This window comes from Pezoporus flaviventris, unplaced genomic scaffold, assembly GCF_033815535.1.
Source record: "Pezoporus flaviventris isolate CSIRO_AGI_PZ_B2104156 unplaced genomic scaffold, CSIRO_AGI_Pfla_v1 ptg000063l, whole genome shotgun sequence".
Classification (NCBI taxonomy): domain Eukaryota; kingdom Metazoa; phylum Chordata; class Aves; order Psittaciformes; family Psittacidae; genus Pezoporus; species Pezoporus flaviventris.
In genome coordinates, this window is record NW_026892611.1 from 4230765 (window position 1) to 4255553 (window position 24789).

The following is a 24789-nucleotide window of genomic DNA, read 5'->3' on the forward strand; positions in this document are numbered from 1 at the left end:
ATAAGGCACATCAGACAATTTAAGGGCCTGCTATAGATCAGTACAACACATTCTCAGTACTTTGCTCTCCAGAATATGACAGTGGGGTTTTAGGGCAAATTCCTCTCACATCCCGCTTCCCAGCTCCCCATCCTACAGCCGTGTTTAATCACTCTACACCTGCTCCAAAGTTTGAGTAAAGATTAACACCTACACATTTTGTAACATGGGGCCTCCTCATCATTTACCACTTCTTCCAGAACACACAAGGTAAAGAATCAGGGAAACTGAGTACCATTCCCAGCTGAAAGCAATAGTCACAATGCCATTTTCTGTGTTAAATCTCTCTAAGTGGCTTGCAGCCAGAGTTGACTTAGAGGTTTAAGTATTTCTTAATTTACCTCTTATAGTTACTGGACATTTTTGCAAGGAAAAAGAAAAGCCAGACTCCAACAAAGGACTGGGAATGTTCAATCTTGGAGGACACCAGACTTAAGTAAATGAAAAGAAGCTAAACAAAGGAAGAGCCCTAATGGAGTACAGGTCTTTAGATGGACATGCCTTCCCAGTACTTGGAATGGATCAGCCACACAGCCTTTACTCCTTTAATACAGACTGAAATTTTACACTTCCAAACACTAACTCTGCATTTAAATAATCAATCATATGCATTTCTTATTCAACTGTCAGAGTAAAAATCCAGCCCTGAAGGAAAGAAAGGAGGAGGCTGAAGGAAAAAACTCTTACAGCAAACCCAGGTCTAGTAAAGATCACATAAATGTGACTCTGGCTGATGCAAACAGTGGAATGTGTGCACAAATGACAAGTATTTATTTAGCTAATTTCATAACACTTAACTTGTTTATATATCATCAGTCCCATCACATGTGCTGCATTTTACCAGTGTTCCAAAGACAAAAATAAATGGCTGACCAGCTGCTGCTTTTTCAAGGTTGTGGTTTGGGTACAAACAGTCAGAGCTAAGTGATTCAAATACTACTACACTCTGTAGGTTCAGGAGATCTAAGGAACTGACACAGCACACACACAACACCTGAAGTGCTGAGCCCTTCCTAACAGTGTTATTTTACAGGGGAAAAAAAAAATCCTCTTTTCACTTGGAACACATACAAGCTCTATTACCAGCTGCATTCCACTTCAAATATTAGCTGGGGGTGGCGGGGCTAGTTACAGCTGGAATACATCATAAAGCAGAAAGCTATTAAAATTCATGGCAGTGAGACAGTGTGTTGATCCTACAAAAATGGAGCTCTATGTTTAATATTTCTAATTAAAAAAAAAAATTGTTCAATCCACTTTTGTTGTCTTCACCTCTGTCTAAAGCAGTCTGGGTTTTCATAATACTTTGGCAAGAAGACACAGCTCTGCATTTCAAACATATAAAAGCCAGCAGTGTAACTGCAACAAAATCCTTAAGCACTAATCATATGGGCCTCCCTAGGAATGGCTCCATATGTCCTTGAGAGGATCACAGAAGCAATAGGGCTCAATCTCAGTTCCTTATTACCCTTTGAGTACCTCCATTTAACAGCCACAAACAACCAGGCTAGTAAAACTCCTTGTCAAAGAACACAAAGAACAGCAAACAAGAAGCTGTAGTTGAAATTTCATGCTAACAAAAGTTTTCCCAATTTTAAAGGATCTCACTGGCATTAGGAGTGAAAAATAAAGCCTTATGTACTTACAGAAAGTATTTGTGTGTTTATTGTGTTGCAAAAGACTGAAAGCTCTAATCTGAACAACAAGAGGTTTTGGAGTGAAGGATATGTTTATAAATAGAGCAATTGCTGCTCTAAGAAGCAAGACAAAATCAATATATAGCAAAAGGGTATGTCAACTGTGAAATAAAGCCATCAAAGCAACCAAGAACTTCACGTGGATCTTAAGGGTACCTCTTCCCAAAATAAATCCACACCCTACCTTGCTCATAGCAGTCAGGGCAGGGTCACAGGCTGCATCCAGGTCCTGCACTAACAACTGTATGCTGTTGGAGATCACACTGCAAAAAAGAGTCAAGCATGAGTTTTAGAACAGTACTGAGTGACACAGTGCCAGAACTGGCTTTATTTGACTGTGAAAGGCGGAAAATCATCTACTGGCTGACAGTTGCATTATGCTGTGAATATACATGGCTAAAACTTGTACTGAAAAGGAGCTGGGAATTTCTACATGCTGTTCATCAGGGAGCTACACAATAGGCTTTAGCGTAGTGAAAACATTTTAACAGCAGACCTTTCTCTGTTTTGACACATGGAGGGAGCTGGAGATCAAAGGTGTCACATTGGGTAACCCCCAACTTCACATCAGGAAGAAGAAGAACCCCCAAGAACACAAGCCCAGACTTGGATTTGCCTTCAAATTTAATACATAAAACTAAAATTTTATCATCACTCCACTTACTCACAGCCAATATTCTACTATTCACAGAAACTTGCAAAGAGGGTTTCAAAAAGTACATCTGCATGAGTTCTGAACTCCCATTTGAGAAGATCAAGGCAGATGTCTTATTTACACTATGTCTAGGATTGCTGCCATCCATTGTTAGAGTTTCTCAAAGACATATACCAGACTAAAGAACACATTAGTCAAACACATTTCCTTCCCTCTTTTTTTCTTAACAGCACAATATTGCTTAGCGACATATTTGATGCCACCATATTATGATGGGCACAAAGGTGCAAACGATCCTAAAAAAACAACCAAGAAACATTGTCTGCAACAGCTCAGACCACCCTCGAGGGCACATAACCAAGTACTCACATTACAACTTCTGCTAGAAGTAACAAGTGACTGTGTTTCACTGAGTTAAGTACAGTTTTTAAAGAAGTGTAAACCTTAAATCTGCCACAGATAGCTGTTTACAACTTTGGGATTATATACGTAAAAACTGGATTTTACTTTTGCTCTTTCTCATGATGGCAGCATAGATGGGAATTGCAGATCTGTAAGAAATCTGACCAATACCTCTTCCAAACAGTTTTCCTCCCCCTCATCTTCTTTTTGAAGTTCTGGGTACTACTGTGGAGTTCACTCTTCCAAATAGTTTTAAATATCCACCTCCTCATTGAGATGTGGTATCACCCACTCTTCATTCTGCTGCTGGGAGCTGGGTCGTGTTCTTCCCTGCAACCCACAGAGGTTTTCTGTTCCCCTTCCTAAAGCTCTAGTACACAGAGTCTGGAACAGGCTGGCAAGTTCCTTCAGAGCAATTAATTTGTTTGTAAAGGCAAACTCATCCAAAATTAGTTGGAAAAGTTAGTCTGGGAGATGAAGTGAATACTGGCTTCAAGTTATACGATCTAAAACTTGCATCGGGATAAAAAAAGCCTGTGACCATTTCTGCTGGTGCTTCTGCTTCTGCTGGGCACTATAGGATTTATGCCTTGGGGGATTCCACTAGTTGGACTGAAATAATGCCTCTTGGGCACAGCTGACTCCTGCAGGGCACCTGTTGTCAGTGACTTTAAGAAAAGAGCTGTGATTCAGCACCAAAATGCAACACAATCCTGTCAGTGGAAGAAAAGCGACCTCATCACTAGTGTCCACACATCAGGAGTCTGTTCCAAGTGCAGGCTCTCACCTAAAACCCACAAAATTGCAGTCAGGGAGAAAAACCTATTTGTCTACTCTTCAAAATAAATACTGGCTGTAGAGGGTGAAGGGTGCAGCAAGAAAGTGGTGTTGCAAACATAAAGCATCATGACATGGTTCTGCCAGAAGCCACTTCACATCTTTGCCCCAGGCAGTACGTAACAGTACTTCAGGAGCAGTTAATGAATCCTCAGACAATCCCTGACAGATGCACAGATCGGGAAGCTGAGGCCATAAATGAGCAGTATAGTAAGCTCTTAGTACAGTATGTTCAACACTTCAGGCCTTCAAGGGGTCTCTAAACACTACCCATGACCTCACAACAGATCAGTAAGGCAGGGGGGTGGGAATCAGAGATTTCTGGATTTAAATGACAATAATTTTTTTATTTTTGAACTTCAAGAAGAGCTCATTTTTCCAACATAGCTATAGAAAATTTTTAGCCACCCCAGGGGTAGTCCCTCCATCTCACGTCAATCGCTTTATACACATCTGGGGTGGTTCTGCACTCTTCTTTCTGCAAAGGTAGAACACTTTCCAGGGTGTGTAAGCAGCAATGTTTTATCACTCTCTTTATGACTGTGCCTAACAAGACATCAAATCCCAAAAGAAACAACTTGTTCAATGTTGAATGAGCAAACGCCAGAGAGGTTTATAGCTATGACTTACACTGACAGAAGACTGGACAAAGCACTACATTGGAACAGACTGAAAGTCAATTAAAAAGCCTCTGTTACAAGATGCATCAGGGCTGTCAGCTGAACTTTAAAGCTGTCCAAAACAGCGAACGTGAGCTATACGTTTAAACAGTTTCCAAAACATATCATACTGGCTGCCTACAATCAACCATCTCATGAGGCAGCCACAGTGGAAACAGCAGCAACCCAAGGCAGCTGGCTTTTGATGGACAGGTCATGAGAAAATACAAAACTCACCCTTGACTTGACCATGTTAAGAAAACCCCATCATAGGGCATATTTTATTTCTGCTTCCCAGCTATCTTGCTTGCTTTGGCTTAGTGGACACAGCAACCCCAGATTCTGATCAGGGATTTACCCTTAAAAAGGTCTGAGAAATATCTAAAGGGAACGGAGTCTCTGCAGCCTGGAATGGAGCCTGAGACCATGTGAAAAACCTGGATGGAGATTCAGTGGGATCCTGCCCACTGGAGCAAGAGAGGAGGAATCATAGGAAGGGAGCCCTCTGAAAAAAAATCTTACTGCTGTGTGTGCTGAATCTTAGTTTTAAGGAGGAGGAGAGCTGCTGATAGGGATTATTTTCCCAGCTTTACCAAGGTTTTCTTTTGTCTGATGTGAGGCAAAACAATTTTTTTTGCCTCAATTTCCTTCTCTCAAAAAACATTCAATCTGTTTGTCAGTGGTGGAGAGGATGTCAGAAGGGAATATTTTTAGCATCGTTACGTGAAAAGTTATTTTAATGAACGATAATCTTCTCTCAATTATAATCCCCAAATATAAGATTGGATCAGTCTTTTATGTCATCTGAAATGGGGTTTGATCATACTGACAAGGCTGCTGATTAACAGGGGGAAGTTAAAGCAGGAAGGAATGTACTGAAATAGCTTCCTTTCTTGAAATGTAGCAGTCAACTCCCAGAGCTGCCAAGATGCAAATGATGTTTCAGATGAAAACTCACAATTTCCTTTCCCCTTTCCAGTGCTTTTGTTCCTTTGGCTAGGACGACGGGGAACAACTACATCTGAAGTCTGTACTACTGCTGCTCTTGGACTAGCCAAAGGATGACCATTCCTTCACCAGGGAAATGCCTATGCCTAGGCTACGTATCTGGGTCGGTCTTACTGCTGACTGGGTCCTACAACACTGGAATCTTGGGCTTGTATTACTCCAGCACCATCTGGTTTACAAACTAGGATTTTGATATATTGTGGAAGGATGAATCTGCTGAACATACATGCTGAAAGTGTCCATCTCTCCCATCAGGTTGATTCTCTCCACTAGACTTGCATCCACTTTTTCTTTGAGTTTCTCTTCCAACTGTTAGGAAACAAAACAAGCAACAGAAAGATCAGATTTCTTATTTGAAATGACCATTCTTGAAAACTTATATTCTGGAAAAGTCAGGTTTTAAAACTTACTGTGTGCCCAGACTATAACCAAAATTCAGCCAGTGAACACTGGAAATCTCTCCTTGTTGGACACCCTAAAACCTGCCACCATGTCCTCAAAGAAGTAAACCTCCAAGGTCATTTATGTAACTCTAGTATGACATGCTAATGTACTAACTTAACGCTGTGGCACCTGTCCTGCTAATAAAGATGTTTTTCAACACCCTGCCTGTGCCTGAACTGCAAAGGAGGAGGATTGCCAGTTCTGCTGTGGAGAGGCCTTGATACAGCCAAACATCACAGCTCATCTACTAACCTATGGCATTTTGAAAGCACCTGAATGTAACAAGCACTGGGGCTGCAAAGCATATCAGTAAAAATACCATCTCTAATCACTTCACCTTGACCCAATATTTCATGCAAGCATTTTCCCAAACCTATTTTAAATTACTGTTTTTCTTGTTTTTACAAAAGGGAGATCATGAACCACAAGGGGTATTTGTTTTACATTTGGTCCCCACTGCAAACCAATTATGCAAAAAGTATAAAAGGACCAAATCCGAAACTGATGCTGCAAAGCAGTATTACAAACAAATGACTTTTCTCAGGTAGAAACAGCAAAAATCAATACTTTTCTTTCCTTGAAATACAGATTTAATAATGTAGGGCTCAATAACCAACAGGGTGCATGTGGATCAGACAGTACTCTGGGTATTTTAGTACTTCTGGCTCTTCAAGTCTCCACAGCAGCTTAACCCTGAAGTGGGAGCAGCACAGCATCTCCTGACAGAAGAGGGGCTGCTGCTGGGTGCCATCCCAGAGGTGCTGTAGAGGAAAGCTTACCTGCTGGGTGGTCGCCAAGCAGTATTCTGCAGTACTTAAGATGCTGCAAATGAGGCACAGTTCTTCTAAAGTAAATTTTGCCACTTCAGAGCCTTCCTTTTCTTTCAGCAAACTAGTGATGGTGAGCCCACCACTGCTGCTAGTTGTCCTGGATAAAAAATAAGACAAAACCTGTAAAGCTTTCAGGTGTACAGACTCGCACATTGCAAAATTATTACTAAATTTCAGTACCATAACAGCCCTTGTGACCACAAAGTCCAATGCAACACAGGTCAGTGTCATCCTGCATCAAACCCAAACCTGCTATTTTGATTAAGGAATATCTTTAAGAAAGACAAACAGAAGTTCGTATCAAAGCTTCAGACAAAGGGCAACTCATTCATTCACAACACGGGAGATTAGAATGCAAGTGGAATAGAGCCCTCCCCAGCTAGCTTCACCTTCACTGCCAGTTACTCAAAATCTAATTAAAGATTACAGAAAAATCTCAGTAACTATCAGGCTGCTTGTCATATTTATCTCCTCAGTACTAAACAGATGTCAGCATGCATCTGAAAATGTGGTAACCTGTTTTAAAGACTGATGATATCAACACAGTAAATTATAGAAAATGTGGCTTCTTTCCACTGTCTCCAAGTGATTAACAGCCATGTATCAGCAAAGAAAGATTCAGAACAGTTCAGAGTCAGGAAATTCCCTACCTCCCAACTCTTCAGAATCTAAATCCATTTAAAAAAAAAAATAAAATAGGACAGTGATATTTATCTTGGACAGCAAAAATGGAGCACACAAAAAAACGCGCATAAAGAATGCAACTGAGGTCTGATGGAGAACACACATTAAATTTATCTTTCCACTTGTCTGGATGTAAGCCTCTCCCCTTCCATCTGCAAAAGATTTTACTGGTTTCAGAAACTGATTCTGCTGCTCCCAGGTTCACAAGAGAAACAAACTGAAGATGGGAAATAGCATACAAAATTACCTGTCGTAAAGGTTGGCAGTATCTCAAGGAGCTCCTTTAGCCTCTATACTTACCCATATTGGTGTAAACTCCTAACAAATTCCTGTACTTTCACTGGATTTACATCTAGATATTTTATTCATAAAATGTTACAGAGCAGAGGGAGTTACAGGTAAGCATCACACAAATAAACCACCTCCATTAGAAATTATAATACATATAATGCTGAGCTACGGCAGTGAGGAATCACAGTATGAACTGGTTACCCAAGTAGCAGGGTTAAGTGCAATTGTGAAAGCAAAACTCACTTAGGCAGGTTTCCAGACAGAATTTTCCAGGCATATTCTCGAAGGTACTTCTGGAATATGGTGGTCAGGGCTATCATGGGCTCGCCTGTGCTGAGCTGGGAGCACTGCACCATGCACTTCTTGTAGTACACAAAGAGGTCGGCACAGCTAGGCAGGACGGCTCCTCCTTCATCCACATTGGGCTTGGGGGGACCTTGAGCCTTGAAGTCAGCCACAAACCTGTCAATCAGTTCACCGAGATTTCTGATGTGGGGGAACAATAGAAAGATATTTTAGTATGATGGGAGAGGAAACAAAGGGAAGATAGAGAATAATGCTTAAAACCAGATGTCCTGTCTTGTGACACCAGCAAACGCATTGAGATTCTAGCAGGGCAGGGTATTCCAGCCCTTTCTTATCTCCATCCTCTCAGCACAAAGCTCATACAATAATGCGGAGCGGACCGATGCGTAACGACCTTTTGTACTCAAGAATTATAGTGGCAGCTTCAATCTGTTCTCCAGCCACATATAAAAGCTCACAAGTCTGCCAGGACTGGGTTCAGCACATCTGATGCAAGTGCATAAAGCGTATGCTCAAGTTTCATTCCTGGCACCAGCAAAAGTAACAGTTGGGCTTCCCATATCAGCGGCCTCCGGAGCAGACCTCAGGGAATTTGGCTTTTAAAGGGATGTGCTCAAAATGGTGTGCCATTCGCCATTTCTTGGTCCCATTTGGATACCACCTGGTTTTGCACGACTCCACACATCCTTTAAAGAAGTTTTATTTAGCATGAGCACAAAGTGCACTTCCTACTTAGAAGTCTTTAAAAAGCACAAAAAGCCCTCCTATTGTCTCCAGTGATTCATTATAACCTGGTCCTTACTAAAATTTTTTGGTCTTTAGGCAACAATAAAATTCACTCCATCGTTTCATCATGACAAAAAGGCTTTTTAGCATGGCAGAGGGCCAGAACCATCAATACAGACCAAAAGAAGTCTTCTGATCTTGGGGAATTCCTCTAGTCCTACTCCTCCAGAGACAGCACATCCGTGTCAGGAACCAAGACCAGCTCTCCTGACACCAGAACTCAACTAAGTGGAGTAACCTTTGCCAGATGAACTGAATTACAGCAATAAACCTCCTCCCCCAGACACACAAATACACGCAACCTCTGACAAGGAAGTTTGGCTTTTGAGGAATATGCAGACATTTCAGATGAGAATGGCACTCTGCTGACCAAAAGGAGTTATGAGGTTCCTGTATTTTATATCTTATTTCCATTACCATCTTGGCTTTATTTCTCCTGCTCCCCCATTCCACTGCACAACCTTCACCCCTCTCACTACTGAGAGTGTAACTAATGGCTGATCCAGGGCACATAAGTAGAAAGCCAAATCCTTAGAAGGAGAATAGGACAAAATTCATTACTTTATAGTTAATATATTATCATTATTTTTTAGGAACTTACTCACTGATAAACTTGCAATGCTGTCCATAGAAGTGAAAACTCTTCTTTAAAAGCCTGTCAAAGAGTTTCAACTGGAAGTGTTTTCCTAGTCTTAAGCCAGCTCATAGGACACCCAGCACAACATTAGAGTTCATGCAAAGAGACTGGGTTAGGGTCTCCTGGGATGGGTAAAGCATTACCACCAGCACTAGCAGCACAGCAGCTGAGACTCTTCAGCACGTTCTCTCTTACATCTGACAAGGAAAGGGGAAAAAACCTGCCAACAATGAAAACTTTTCCCCAGTTTCTGTCCCCCTTTTTTTTTTTTGTCTCATAAATGAGAAAACCCACTCCGATTCCAGCTGACCAAAGAACCCACAACACTGCACCAGTACAAAAAGTGACCACTTCCCTGATAAACCCAGATTGCTGTACCAAAGCAAATGAGCTCCTACCACGGGTGATCCACCATGTGCTTGCAATAACAGGGCTTTAAATCATGAAGCAAGGCTCTTTGGCTTAAGCCAGCCTCACAGGCTATTGCAAAGACAAGTAGCCCCTTTATTCATGCTTATTGCTTGTTAAGTACTTTACATACCTCTGATTCTACAGATACACACAGTTCCTCGGCTTTGTTACAAGAACCATAAAAACATCAGGCTGCTCAACTGATGTGATAAATCTCTACACTGGCACCAGCAATTGAACACTGAACCAAAGCATTGATTGTATTTGACCACAGTGAAGCAAAATAGACCTCCTCCTGTAGCTGTAGGAGAGCCAAACAGATGGCTGCTGCAGGAGGGCTCACACGTGCTGCAAGCTGTAGCATTCCTTCAGGTTCCCAAGTAAAGCGGACGTGGCTTGCTCCTTGTCAAAAGTCCCACTAAACTAAGCAGCTGCATTTCCACCTCTGCATCTGCACTTTGCTCCATCTGGGCAACAAAGTGGAGCCTTCTTAGCATTTACCAGCCACTTTTTTTTTCCCTTCATTCTCTCAGTCCCAAGACATAGTCAGGAATGTCAATGGCTTTTGTTTTTTCATGCTTACTCCACATGTTCTCCTTTTCTCTGAGGCAAGTGAAATATATCTACATTTTCTTGGTCTCCCAAGGTCTTGTCAACTGGGATGTAGGAGCAAATGCAGCTGTCATAGAAACACAGAATGGTCTGGGTTGGAAGGGACCTTAAGATCACCTAGTTCCAAACCCCCTGCCACAGGCAGGGACACCTTCAACTAGACCAGGTTGGTCAAAGCCCCGTCCAACGTGGCCCTGAACACTGTCAGGGATGGAGGTGGGAGAACAGCAGTGGAGCTTCATGCTTGTTCTGATTCCAACCTGGACAAACTGCCTGTCAAAGGCAGGCTGTGAGGACGTGCTCTTATTTCACATGGGCAAAACATCAGGCTATTGTGCACTAAGCGAACTAATACATGACTAATGCACACTTCAGTTGATGTCAATCAAACTTTCACATTAGTCTCAGTTGGCCCAATACAATATAAAGGCTAACAACCTTTGCGTGGTACAATGTGAGCAGAAAGAATTTGTCAGGAAAAGCAACTGGGAGATGAAACATGAAGAAGGCAGGAGAGCTACAGAAAATGAACATTTTATCTACAGACTCTCCAAAAAGCTCCAAGAAAATCCTCTGGTACTGCAGATGTGGTATTTCCTACCAGTAGGATATTTATTGGGACCAAGAACTTGCCAAATCTAACCAAGAGAAAATATGAAATCCAGTAAAGAAAATTTTATTCTGGTTCTTAAATCCATTCATTTCTATATGGCTCCTACTTTTTTCTTTCACTCAACCTATTTAGTGTTTTTCTGTATATCTGGAAATCACAAGAGGAACTACACAACCCAGGAGCATGAGAGAAGAACACGGTGCTTAGTCAGCTGGTCTGTTCAGCAATGTGAACAGCTGGTATCTGCCTAGCACTGGGGAAGGGCAATGGCATTGAGACATCTGGACCACTTGTAGGGTAATTTCCATGGACTTGGCATTTTGGAAGCCCCTTTTCTCCTGAAATCACAGGCACACACCAAAGAGAGAAAGTGCCAGTTTTCCAAACAATCCGAATGCACACATGCATATTAGCACACTTAACCACGGCTCTGCATACTCTCAGCACTGCAGACCTGACAGAGCTCTTCCTTCACTGCAGCAGAACAGCTCAGCTCACACGTGTGTGCTCCTGTTGCTCCTACAGACCACAAACTAGAGCTAAAGATACATATCCCAAAGGGGCAGAAATGAAATCTGCTTCCCTGCTAAGAAATCTGATATTTACATTGCAGCTAAGGGTGGAGAGCAGCATCTTTAAAGTCTTTCTTTCAGGTGTCTCCTCTTAAATTGCTACAGATTTGGCACTGTGTTTCTTTAAATGGGTATGGAAGCAATTTTTCAGGAGAAAAGGTCCAGGCTGCATTCTGCCACAGACTTCAGGCAATAATGAACACAACTCTCACACTATTCTTGCTATTCAGAGCCCAAACATACAATTAATTATCTAAGAAATCCTCACTTTCAGACATCAGCAACAGATTCCTCAAGAGTTCAATCTAAGGGAGAAGAAAAGAGAAAATCATAAAGGAAAGCACTTTCTGGCAGACAGGGGCAGCATGGGGAATACTGGGGCAGTATTTCTTTGAACTCCTCACAGCCTGTGGCTATAAAGCTAATATAAACCATCTCATGATTGTAAAGGAAAAGGGAAAAAAAGGCAACTGAAAGGGCTAGGAGCACAGTGGGGTAGAATTACCAAAACGGGGATTAAAATGGCCCCTAGTGAGAAGAGAAGAAATATTCAAACAAGTTAATGCTCAGTTGGCAGAGGGGGGAAATATCTGTTTCCCTTTGTTACACTGCAGAGCAGAAACTAAACCCAGCATGACAGACCATTGTGCAAGGTTTATTTACTTGTTTAATTTAAAGCATAAAAGGTTGATGGGACATGGGAAAGCTTTTTCAAGTGGCTACCTTGGAGTTTGGGCAAAATCAGGGCACTACAAGCCCCAAGTTATATGCCCTCTCTCATGTGTAAGTCCATCGAAGCTAGAAGGGCATAGACAGATGAGTTACATGAGGCAGGCACCTCTTTCTCCTTTCCAGCCACTAACCTGCACTAAAAGACTGTTTTGAACATTTTTCAACTACCTCCCCTCCCATTTGGCACTGCACTTGTTACAGAGATGTTATGTAAACCCTGGTGTGAACCAACGGGCACAAAAAAGTGTGGTGAGAACTCTCAAAACTTCTCAGAGCTCTAAGCTGAAAGCTTCTTTCATTCAAGTTATTTTGCTGCAAGTCAAAGAGGAAGATGAAGAAGGGTTCCAGGGATTAAAGCCCTTGACAAGGTCCCAGTCTGTGAGCAATAATAATGTTATCTTACAGCCAGCTCATCTACAGCAGCTTTCATCTTAGGATCTCAAATAACTTATTTGTACAAAGCAAATCTTGAAAGTCCTTTGCCAGGAAGCCACATGTGTATTTTACAGAAAAAGCAAACCTACTATTTGTGGAAGACATGAGACGAAAGAAAGGGGTACGTCTGCAGTGGGAATTGCAGAGGCAACAGAAGCAATTTCACAAACACTAAGCTTCTTCCACAGAAAGGCAATGGGCATTGTTCCTACAGGCCTTTGCAATTCCAAATGAAACCAACATCCACAGCCCTCTGAACACTCATTTTTGCCCAAGCAAAGGTCCCACTCATTCTTTCTTGAACCACGAATACTGCTCCTGAAGAAATCAGAAAGCAGACTTTCAAGAAATGAGTTTTCTGAAGCTTGAGTACGGAATCGAGCACAATCCAACTGCAATGCACTTTCAAACTCAAACAAACCCAAAAGTCCATGCTGGTTACTCACTTGTCCTGAGACTCAATATACACGTAAAGGTGAGGCTCAAAGCACTTGGAAACAATGCCATGGAAAGGGTTGTCAGGGACCTTTGGCTTCTTTGGCTGTAAGAAAACATTTAGAGTGTTGGTTTCAAATGTGCCCAGAAGGATTTAAGTCTTTAAAAATATTACAACACAGAAATTTGCTGTCAAATAATCAAAGGCATGTAACTGACAGTATATACAGGGTCCACATGTCTAAGTCTTCCCTTCCTCTTGCAGAGCTGCTAGTATGCCAAGGAATTATCTTTTCACTTGCAAGATATTCTTATCCTTAAAGAAAAGGCTGCTCCATGCTAACAGGTTTCAGTAGAAGAATCTTAATGCAGTCTGTAAATAAAACCTTGCTGAACCCTTTGAATAGTACTAAGGTTCCACTAGTCACCTCTGAAATGAAATGCAGCACTAATTTAGAAGAAACATTGAAAAATCCCTACATTTTAGAACATTAAAAGAGAATAACTCAAAGTTACAGATTTCATCCGGATGTTTTTATTTAGATAAACAGCACGTAATTACTAGAGGAGCTGGAATCATATAGACAACATTACGGCATGCTTTCACTGTGAAGCACATTTCTGGGGATGCAGAGACTTGTATTTTAAAGTCAATTTAGAGCTTTAAGCACATACGATTTGGGAGTCATCCGGTTTACTCTCATTTTAGCTTAGTACTGCACCGCTCACAGTGGCCAAGCTCATCTCACTGAAGCCACTGGGACTACTCATATGCTTTCATCTCTGCATGTTCAAGTACCAGGCTGGGCAGAGCCTTTAAGTTCATTTTTGCCCTACAGCTACATTTTTATTATTGTTTTTTATTGATAGACAATCTTTCCTGTTGCTCCCCGGCAAGCTGACACGTTTTCCCTGCCTGCAAAGAGGGCTGCAGTGACTCTGGAATGGAATTCTTGCCCCTCTCCACAAAAAAGCCAGGATCAGCTCCCAGCCAACGAAGACACGAATTTTTCCAATTGATTTTTTTTCTTTTAAGCATAAGAAAAGCAAAACAAGAGACCCTCAAGGACATACTTTCCTAAATGCCAAAGGAGGTGGCACTAAGTCTTTTGCAGAATTACTAGGTAAGCATTGCTCAGAAATAACAATCGTGTCAAAGACACAATGAATACTAACATATGGCTGCAAACCTGAAGTGAGCAAACGGTTTTATGGAGACCAGACCACCTCTGTAAGGCTGGCTTCATTAACCTTCTCACTAAGAGCACGACTGGAGAATGTAAGTTTTTACAGCTTTGGGAGAGAGCCACTACCCAGCATTCTGCATCCCAACCCCTCTGCCAGGGCCTGCCCATTTCTGCCGGATGCACACGCTTAACGGAGCATGAGGGAAACAATAGGTGGCAAATACAGCAACCTTCCAGTGGCCAAGTCTCCAGGATGGCAGCGCCAGCACAAGGTTGCAGATTCACAATGTTTATGATTTACCAGGCTGGAAGAGCCAACTCCTCTTGCAGGACTGGTTTTCTGTGTGTGTGTGTGTGCGTCTTTGCATCATGCTGCTCCCAGCATGTCTGGTGGAGAGAATACTAAATCTTTTAACAGTAGCAGTGAAGCTGTGTTTCAGAGAGTGCAATCCTGTCCAAAAGCTGCAGATGTTTAAGCTATTTCCTCCTTGAGTTTGATGGAAATAATAAAAGGTTACTGTTGTCACAGTAAGGAGGTCTGCAGCTGGCCCAGTTTCCTTTCATTACTATCCAAAGTAAACAGATTAAATTGAACTGCTAGGATTACTAAAAGAGGTTCGTTTTTAACATGGATTCCCCCACAAAAAATATTCTTGTGCTCCCTCTTACACTCCCACGTGTCTTAAATTCTCAGGACCAGTGTCTTGGAAGAGCTCTATCACTCAAGTTCTTGCTGTCCATTCTCTTCTTCAGCTAGTTACAGCAGGTGACTTCCAACATGAACTCACCAGCACTAACCACCAGATGTTAGTGCTTTTGAAACTGAAATGGGAGCCATATGGGGTTCCCATTTGGCAGAGCCCAAGACTGTGTTGTGAGGGTTAACACAGGGTGTACCCAGAAAGAGAGGGCAACCTCACTACAAATGGCATTCCAAGGGATAGCTCCATGGATGGCTTCATACCAGCCTGCCCACGTACAGGAAGCAGAGCAGTTCCTTTCTCAGAAGTGCTTCTGGCCAAGGCAGTGCATTCCACTGCTCAACACAAGCAGCCCTAAGCAGCCTAATTAGTGTAATTATCTCTTCATGTGTCTTCTAGCACCACTGACTTCTCCAAGGATGTAATCACAGAGCCATCATCAGATGCCATCAGACATCAGAGCCAACCTTCTCCCAGCCATTACAGACAATGGAAAGCAAGCTCTTCACAAAGAACTCATCACACACCTGTCTCCCTGAGCTCCCAATCTCTGTCTTCCACATCACTGATAACTGCCCAAGTTGTATTTTAATGGAAAGAGAAAAACTTTTCTTCATCATTGTATTTCAGGACTTGGGCTGGCGTGGAAGGCAGAAGGCTGCCCTGCTCATGTGAAAATGTGGAGGGGATGCAGCGCACCAAACTGTGCTGGTGGAGACCTACCACCCCCCAGATCTCCCCAGTGGCATGGATCTGAGTAGGCCTCAGGGCCTGGACATCCATCAGGATACCACCTGCAAATGGCCCATTTACAGGGCTGTAAACTCACCAAACAAGGAGAGGGTACCTGCCTTGAACAACTTACAACTGAACAGTTAAAAAATGTCCATCTGGAGAGTAAAAAGTATGGGGCTTACAGGCTTTGATATTGGTGCCAATTAAAACAATGGTGCTTACTATTCGCTCCTTTAATATTTGCAGAGGGCTTTGGAAACCCAGTGCTTTTACAAGTGGTTAGGTGTTGCCTGCTTTGCAGAGGTAATAGATGAAAAGCACTGTAGAGATAAAAATCCCAGAAGTAATATATCTAGAGTGAAAATCTAAAACTGACACTTGAAAGTTCAATGAGTTGCCTGGTGACTCCAGGCTCAGTTGCCTGGCTGACAAGGAAAAATATGAATTGGAACTGTTTGTAGTGGGAGCTTCTTCTGGGATCAGACAACCCAACTCTGTTAGTTCATCTTTCTTTGACAGAAATCCTTAGTTACATTTGAGCCACTGCTGTATGGCCTAGAACGGAATCCAACTCACTCTCATGTGGCAGATTGTCTCTGCACTATTAACTGAAATAAAGATTGCTTTGGTTTCAGTGAAGTGAGCCACAGCAAACCATGGGTGTACTGGGAGTCTATACTGCCCAAAGGATCAAAAATGCACTAAATTTAATTGCTGTGAAAACAAACCCTTCAAATCTATGTGATGGGAAAAGCTTAGGCATCACTAGAGATTTTAACACAGAGACTGCCTCACTGACAACTGGAGAACTTCAAAGACTTACTTTGTCCATATCACTCTTCTCAATCACAATCTCATCTGTCTCTGTCCCAGTCTCGTCCTCCAGAAACGGGTTGGTGGAGGGAAGTGGCACTTCTGGCTTCTTCTGTTAAAAAAGAGGAAGCTCCTCAGAGAACAGTCTGTTTTGCTTTACTTCAAAGCACTGTAGAAGAGTTTGTCTTTTCCAAACACAGAGGTGACTGCAGAGTGCCAGGCAGTGCCTTTTCATCAAGGTTACAGCACACTCCCTCCTACTATAAGGCATGAGTCTGGCTCCTCTCCACTGCTCCACCAGCACATTCATCTTGAGCACTGCAAGAAGCCTGCACTTCTTACACCCATGCTCACCCGCTGTCAGTGTGTCAGAGCCTCCAGGCACATCAGAAAGGGGGACAAAAATTTTTCTTTGATTGCAAACTACACACTCCTCCTGGTTTTCTCAGTTGTAACAGCCTCTGTGCCTACCCTCTCCAAAGGGACAACAACCCAGTGAAGCCAATTTAATCAAAGCTGCAGATCCCCTATGAAATTTGTCAGAAAAATAAAGCCATACTCTTGAAAGATCTAAATTCAGCCAGGAGGAAAACCTTACAGGACTTCCCTTTTTAATTAGTGGCACCTACTGATCCACAGCAAATTACAAGTGGGTCCAGCAGGGTTGCCTCATAGGCTGAATTATCACATCCAAGTAGGCTTCAAGACACCAGCTGGTCAGAGAAGCCAACCTCAAACCAGCAGCTTCTGAGTCACACGTGGACTCTGTGCTCCCAGGGCACTTGGCTGGCAGAGCTCTTGGCTGAGATTTCAGGCAGAAAAAGAACAGAGATGGCCCCAGAGATATTCACTGAGCTGTTTCTCTTGGCTCTGACTTTACAATCTACCAAATGAGACACTGAAAACTAGAAACCACTAATGCCCCTGCAAGTAAGACTAACCCAACAGACAATGTGGGACTGAAAGTTGGTACCATGTGGTGAGTGTGTGGTAGCCAGAAATGAAGACAAGAGGGAACTTTTAGTTATGATGTGTCATCACCATGCAGAGAACAAACATTGTAACGCAGTCACCATGCCATAATTACTTTGTGGTTCTCCCTGGCAATGGCTTCAGTTGCAAACAGCACAGGGCTCAGGAGAACCAAAAAAGTACACAAACAGTGTCCTTCCTCCTTCTTGTAAGCTCTCTGCCACAGTCAATACCAAGAAACACTTTCCCAACTACAAGCCATTGAGCACATCACACTAAACGCCCTTAACAAGTGCAAAAGGAGGCTGCAGGCGACACCTTTTGCAGTCTCCCATTTCCATAGCTACGTGTGAGAGGGATTTTTTTCTCCCAAAGACGTTGAGTAAAGGGCTGTTCTTAGAAGTCCCCTTACCACTGATCCATCAGCCAGAGTGCAACCTGAGAAGCGTTTAGCCAGAAGTCCTTCAAAGTTGGTTGTCCTCTGAATTGCAAACAAAAGCAATTTCACTTCAATCTCCTTTGCTCTTGTGCGCATTATCTTAGCAAGCTCTGTCCTGAAAGACAGAAGGAAGACCGAGGGAATAGAAAAAACAAATGTGGTTTTCTATAAAGAGAAAGATCTGAAATCTAACACTGTAATTCAGTCTATTCCCTAGACAGACTTTCATCACAGAAAAAGTCAAGCTAATTCCTAAGATGCTCTCTAACATAAAACTGCTTTACAGATCACATTTCAAACATAACCACAGTTGTTTAGAGCTTTGTGGGTAACAGGACCCCATCTCCTAACAGCCAGCACCCTGCTGCAGCCAGGAAAGCCTGCGGGATCAAACCTTGGGAATTGTAGTGTCTCTGACTGGGGTCCCAGAACAAAGGCAATGGTACTCCTGAGACTCCAGCTGGCAGTTTCCGCTGGTCCCCTGCTTCTGGCTGGTGAAAAGCATGGTTTGAGGCAGTCAGCTTCACTTGGTATCTAATGTTACTGATTTTTACCTCTGTTACACTGAAAATTGATTCCCACAGTATCTCACTCACAACAGTACATGCAGTTTTAGTGATGCTTCTCAGGGTTTTCACTCTTCACTTGCTCTTAATCATAGAGAATTATACATAGATATTTAAAGACTGCCTTTAGAGTCCTATGGATAAACACTCCATTTGGCAAAAGACAAGCCAACCTGCTGTTTTAAGGAAGGTGACACTGCTGGGAGCCATCACAGGGCATCTCCCCAGACACTCACCTCGTGACATGGCAGAACTCCACAGCGATGCGCTCCGTCATGCACCACTCCGGGGGAAACATCCGCCCGTACTTCTCCTCGTAGTCCACCAGCTGACGCTTTATCCAAGCGTAACGTCGGTCGATCTTATCCAGCCAGGCCACCTGAGTAAGATGGACAACATCATCTTTAAACAGCAGCAGCCTGACTGCTTAACTGTGCTGCTGTATTTTCACAGAGCAGTTTGTGTTATTGATCCAAGTTAACTTGACCACTATTAATAATTCTTTGAATCCTTCAAGATGCATCAGGGGAAGTTCAGACTGGATATTAGGCAAAATTTCTTCCCTGGAAGAGTTGTCAATCACTGCAACAGGCTGCCCAGGGAAGCGGTGGAGTCACCACCCCTGGAGGTATTTAAAAGACGTGTAGATGCAGCACTTAGGGACCTGGTTTAGTGGTGAACTTGGCAGTGTTGAGTTAACAGTTGGACTTGATGATTTAAATGTCTTTTCCAACCTAAATTATTCTATGATTCAAAGTGCTTAAACACACACCAGAGTGCAAACTCTACCTTCTGAGAATTAAGAGAGCAAGTTCTGTTGAAAACGAGGATAACAGCAAACCTAGATCACGTAGGTACTATTGAAAACTCAATCCATAAATAATTCATTTGATCCCACCCCCTTTGCTTCGCAGAAAGAGCGGTTAAAGTCAACAGTGGGATGAGAACGCAGGAATTCCTGGATGCTTCCATTCAGCTGGACCGTGGATACAGAGACTTCTACAAGAATTCCTCTAACATGAGCAGGATGGGATTTTTTTCCCCCTCAGCATTAGTGTTTTCTGGTCAGAAAGTTGCAAGATTAATAAAAACAAACTTTGATGGAAAAATGCTATTTAAAATGAAGCATTTTAGCTTTCTTTTCCCCTCTTTGTCACAAACTGTTAAAATTTTGAAACTGTTAAACCACATTTTGATTCAAGGTCGGTTTTGTGGTTGGTCCTTTGGTAGTTTTTCAGATTCAAGATGATTATAGTAAATTTTTCAAAGCTGTTAGCACCAGAACAGGAAGTTTAAAAATTAGCTGCAAAGATTAATCCACTTCTGGAAATCCCTTCCCTTTTCTAGGCATTTTGGTTGTTTGGGGGTTTTTTGCTTGTTTGGGGGGAAGTTTTGTTGGTTTCCAAAGTTTTTAGGTCTACAATTTTCAAAGCTTGATTTTTCAACCCTTTAAAGGGCAGAAAGTTGATAAACTCGAATTTCTTTATTACTATATGAGGGAGAAACATTTCCAGTGCTGGTACATGAAAGCGAGGTCTAAGGTGGGAAGAAGTCATCCTGGGAGAGATGACATTGACCTCCAACTCATCATTCAGTTCATCCCACACCCACACATCTCTGCTCCTGAGCCCTCACGTTAGAAACACTTCACCACAGGAACCTGTGGAAACGTGACCTCCGTGAACGCCAGCAAAATGTGAAATCCAAATGGAGCTTGCTAAGCTTTCCTTACATCTTGGTTTTCCTGGAAAAGGACCAGATACTCTGAGAGGTGTTGTTTAATAAATTTCTTGATGATTTCCTGTTTGATTCGGGGATCCAGGACGTTGGCGACTAGACACGCATCGCGTAAGACATTGCTGGGTCCACCAGGCCTCTATCAAAATAAACAGGAACAAAGGTTTTAAGGTTAAATAGCTGAATGGGTGAATGTAAACTGTACTGCAGGTTACCCTGCAGTATTCAGCTTATCTTGTTTTTATCCTTTCCCATTATTCTCTCCTTAATGCTTCTGCTGTTACTCTTTATTATCACATAGGCATCTTTCTTCTGTTGGAATGAAATCTGAGCTGCTTCCATTTCACTGGCCATATAGTTGTTCTACAGCTCAGGAGCCAGGAAGCTCCTCACCACAGAAAAGCTGCCAGCTCCATCTACAGAAAGAACTGTTGTCCCATCACTTCTGCAAAGCCTTTCATCAGCCTAGATACTCTGAGGAACAGCTAAGAGATGTGGCTGACAAGTGGGAAAAGCAAAACCCTTTTCTGCAAACCTGAAAGCCAAATTAATGTGGGGAAAAAAAGCAGTCTACAGATGATCAATTTGCAACATAAAGTAGCATCTGCTGGTCTGTATTGGCACAAGCCATGATGTTAGTGGAGAAGACAGAAAAATTAGAAACTTCTTTCAAAAAAAGCTCTTTTGATGCTGCTTCATGTGGACATAGATTTGCCCTTCATTGAGGATCTGTTCCAAATAGTTTCTGCATTTCTGTACTTGTTAGTTTTACAAAGGAACCAGCAGACCTGGTACTTTGGAAGACAGAACTAGTATTTTCCTTGAAGTAAATTTCAATTCACACCTACCCCACAGATTGTTTGCAAACGTTTGGATGCATAATTTTGGGAAAGCACATTTGGTGCCTCAGCCTTAGCCCAGATTTGTATCTGTGCTGACTAAACCAAAGACAAACTTGGTGGCAGCATGTCAACAAACAGCCTGTGCTTGGCTTTCTCTGAACACAACACAAACCTTTGTGTGTCCAACAAATAACCAGTAAGCTGGGTGAGGTGCTGAGGGAACCACACTCTGGTCTGCAAGGCCAGACATGGTTTGCTTGGGGCATTCCTTGACTGGCTTGCAGACCTCGCTGCAATAGATGTGTCACAGCGTGACAGAGGAAGGGTGTAATTTCTCTCCCATACTCACTAGACATAAGCAGTGAGAAATATACCTGGCACCCTACAGCCTGGGAGATTTGTTTGCTTTCTAAATCAACTCCTGAAAGAGAGAGATAACCAGTCTAGATGTAAAATGAGATTTAAACCAATGCCAATTACATTGAATAGTTTTCAACAACATATTCAATGGGAGGAAGAGGGGAAATGAGAACTTTACCTTTGTACCTTGAGAAGGAAAGGCTTCCTCAAAGTCAGCCAGGATCTGTTGTCCCAACTCATTCTGTGCTGCTTTCACCCTGATGAGGACAGAGAAAGCACAGGCTTTGCTGGTGGTACAACTTCCTGGTTTCACTGCCTGCAAACATTACTACAAAGTGGTCTGAAACACTAACAGATAAACAAAGGTTTTTAGGGGACAAAAAAAAAAAAAAAGCATGCTAAAGAGAAAACATCCTTCATCCATCCATGAAAGCCTGTATGGCAAAACTGGGAGAGCATTTGGTTCATGAATGACACCAGGATGAAAACTCCAGCTCCACAGCAAGGATCTCTGAGCTGTAGCAGAATGTGTCCTAGATGGTTTAACCCAGCTGTAATTTAGTATTTCAATAAGGGCCTGTTAATCAGCTGAGAAATCAGGAGGGTTCCTTTAAAGTCAGCGTGACCAACCCATCTTTACATTTGTGTATGTTGATCACATTTCAACAAAAGCTTGTTTCTAACATATAAAAAGCTTCACAATATCTCAAGCTTCATCATTAACCTTTCACAGTTCCAGGTACACCGACCTACTTTCCAATGCATCCATGTGAATACTGTTGGCTGCACTTTTATCCTATAAATCCTCCACGTCTTAAGAAGCATAAAAAAACAAAGGTATGAAATGGGTGAAAAAGTTTTGAACAAACCACAGCCTTGCTCTTTAGCTGGCTGAGAGAAGAAAGCTTCCCATTTCCAGAAATAAAAGTCAATATAGCTTAATTGATACTTCTATGGAAATGGAAATGCCTACACACACTGGAAAAAGCCAAAACAAACAGTTAGGCACTTATGTCCCTCTGCAGCCCTTGAATTCTTCCATCGCTTTTTACTATACTGGAAACGCTTTAAGGTCTAAATTGATCACTCAAAGCAGTGGATTTTTCCACTGAGACTGAGATGTCACAATGAGTGGCTACATTTACTTTAGTCAAAATGTTTGCTCAGACTGTGGGGAGAAGACTTGGATTCTTTTTGATTCCTCAGCCTTATCAAAGACTGAACTGCTTCTTTAATCTTCCCGCTTGAGGTCCATTAGTAGTGAAACTCTACAAGATGATCTGACAATGCTGGAGAACAGGCTGGATTCTTTAATGGTGCCAAATGCAGAAAATTCTAGTCCTTTAAATGAAATATAACTTCAGATCTGTGATTTAACTTTATGTATGACCTGCCTTATCCAGGATTTATTTATGGGGATTTTGCTGGAAAAGCTTCCTGCCTGAAATGTCAAATGTAATTTTTATTTAAGCTCTCTGCTTCAAAGGAATGTTTAGAAACCCTTCTACTCTCCCAGGTATAGATCCCTAGTTAACACCTTCCTACCTGTGAAACAAAAAGGATTCACTAATATGTTGAAATAGGAGTGGGAAATTTAAGCAGTAAAGAGGAACCCAGCCCAACAGCCACAACTACGGGTATAATCCTGCCTACACTGTACAAGCAAGCACTCGTAATTCATGTAAGAAAGCATCACAGAACAAAACCCTTTGATCTTTAAGAGAAAGGAGGGAAAAAAGAAGAAAAAAAGATGCTGAACTTGGACTGAAAATTTCTATCTTTGAAATAATCAAGGAACAAGAAGTCTTCAGCATTATGAGGTGCAGAAATAAATGAGTTTTTATAAACAAGTTATTGGCTGTTGTACTTCTTTCCTTATGACCAGCTACAGCAACCTTCCTATTTGACAACAGCTGCAGGGAGCACAGAGGAGGCACTGAGAAGAGCAGCAGCCAGATTCCTGAAGACTCAACAAATTTAAAAGAAGCCCTGTCAAGCAGTTAAAAGCTCTGTCCGTGGGCTTTGTTGTTTTAGGCTGCGATTCAGGAAAGTACTTAAGGATAGTCTTAACAGGGATTCTCATCTCCCTAAATTAAGAAACTTGCAGGAATGCCTTGAACTGGGATGTTGAAGATACATATTTCTGTCTGGCTTAAAAATCTCAAAGAGGGAAAATGAGTTTTAGGGTTTTTTTTCCTTCATATTTTGTAAAATGGGGATAGAATAGACCCTGAAGTTGCCAAAGGTTTAGGTATGTGTGAGCAATGACAGGGACTGCCCTCCCAGTAACTATCCCTCTTCACACAAGCACACATACAGAGGCACACGTGATTATTTTTTCCCCATGAGCAGGCACCCAGAAACATGAAGACCTTTATGCCATTTCTCTCCAGATCGATTGCTTTAGGTAGAGAACACTTGCTTCAGCCACTATGGATTATTACTCCCCATGTAAAGCTGTAATGCGTTCGATAACTCAGAATAATCTTCATGCAATGGAAACTGCAGTGATAAAAGCCCCTACCCCATGACCGGCTTCACTCGCATTCACCGCTGAAGGGCCATTTCTGCACAAGTGCAGAAAAGTGTGTGTGTTTAACCCCTTGCAGGAAGGGAACTGCCTACTAAAGCAACCCCAGCAGCTCTCAGCTGATAACAGATTTAGGATCTCTTCCTAGAATATTTTTCCTGACTAGATTCCCCCTGGCAGCATGCAGGGGTATGGCAGCAACAATCCTGGTTTGTCGCAGCAGGGAATTGCCTTTTCCTGGGGTTGCCTGCATGTGCCAAAACCTCTGGTTACCCGAGTGTTAGTGATTTCTGTTTCTCTGACTTTTGTTTTATTATTAGTGGCTTTTGTTCCCCCATTTCCCCGCCTTTAAAAAAACAAAAACAAGAAAACCCACTGTTATGTTTCAAATGACATTAAATTACTAGAAACCACAACTCCTTTAGCCAAAGCTACCAGAAATCTTAAACTAGGCCTGGCAGCTTGGTGAGATAAAAAGAGGCTGAGCCAGCCTGTTTTCTGTGGCAAACTTATAATCACCTTTCTCCTAAATACTTTCCAGGCTTTTTTCCACTATCTGCTAGGCTTTCTCGACCACTCTCATGGGTGGGTTTGTAACTGCTAATTATACACTCCCTCCGGAGACGGAAAACAGAAGAGGATTGACAGAAAACAAAATATTCCTATTTACTACAACAAACAACTTCCAATGTACCCTATAAGAAGTTGGTTTAAGAACATGATTAGGAAAATATTTACATTTGGCTATGAATTGTGCCACTTTTAAATCAACAGGATCACCACAAGAAGCCAACTTCTTGCTGGCTCTGAGACTTCAGTCCA

At 42.2% G+C, this 24789-nt stretch overlaps 1 protein-coding gene across 4 annotated transcripts in view; it reads right to left on the reverse strand.

Annotated features, from left to right (window-relative positions):
- VPS53 (VPS53 subunit of GARP complex) overlaps window positions 1-24789 on the reverse strand; it is a 67222-nt gene that overhangs the window by 18676 nt on the left and 23757 nt on the right. For 2 of the 4 annotated variants that reach the window (XM_061470283.1, XM_061470286.1), the window contains 10 exons: window positions 21616-21694; window positions 20231-20374; window positions 18735-18877; window positions 17906-18047; window positions 16532-16633; window positions 13097-13191; window positions 7790-8032; window positions 6521-6668; window positions 5524-5606; window positions 1921-1999 (listed from right to left, as the gene is read on the reverse strand). In XM_061470283.1, the coding sequence (XP_061326267.1) occupies window positions 1921-1999; window positions 5524-5606; window positions 6521-6668; window positions 7790-8032; window positions 13097-13191; window positions 16532-16633; window positions 17906-18047; window positions 18735-18877; window positions 20231-20374; window positions 21616-21694 (1258 nt within the window). The remainder of the gene's footprint in view (window positions 1-1920; window positions 2000-5523; window positions 5607-6520; window positions 6669-7789; window positions 8033-13096; window positions 13192-16531; window positions 16634-17905; window positions 18048-18734; window positions 18878-20230; window positions 20375-21615; window positions 21695-24789) is intronic. The other 2 variants (XM_061470284.1, XM_061470285.1) reach the window with 2 other exon arrangements.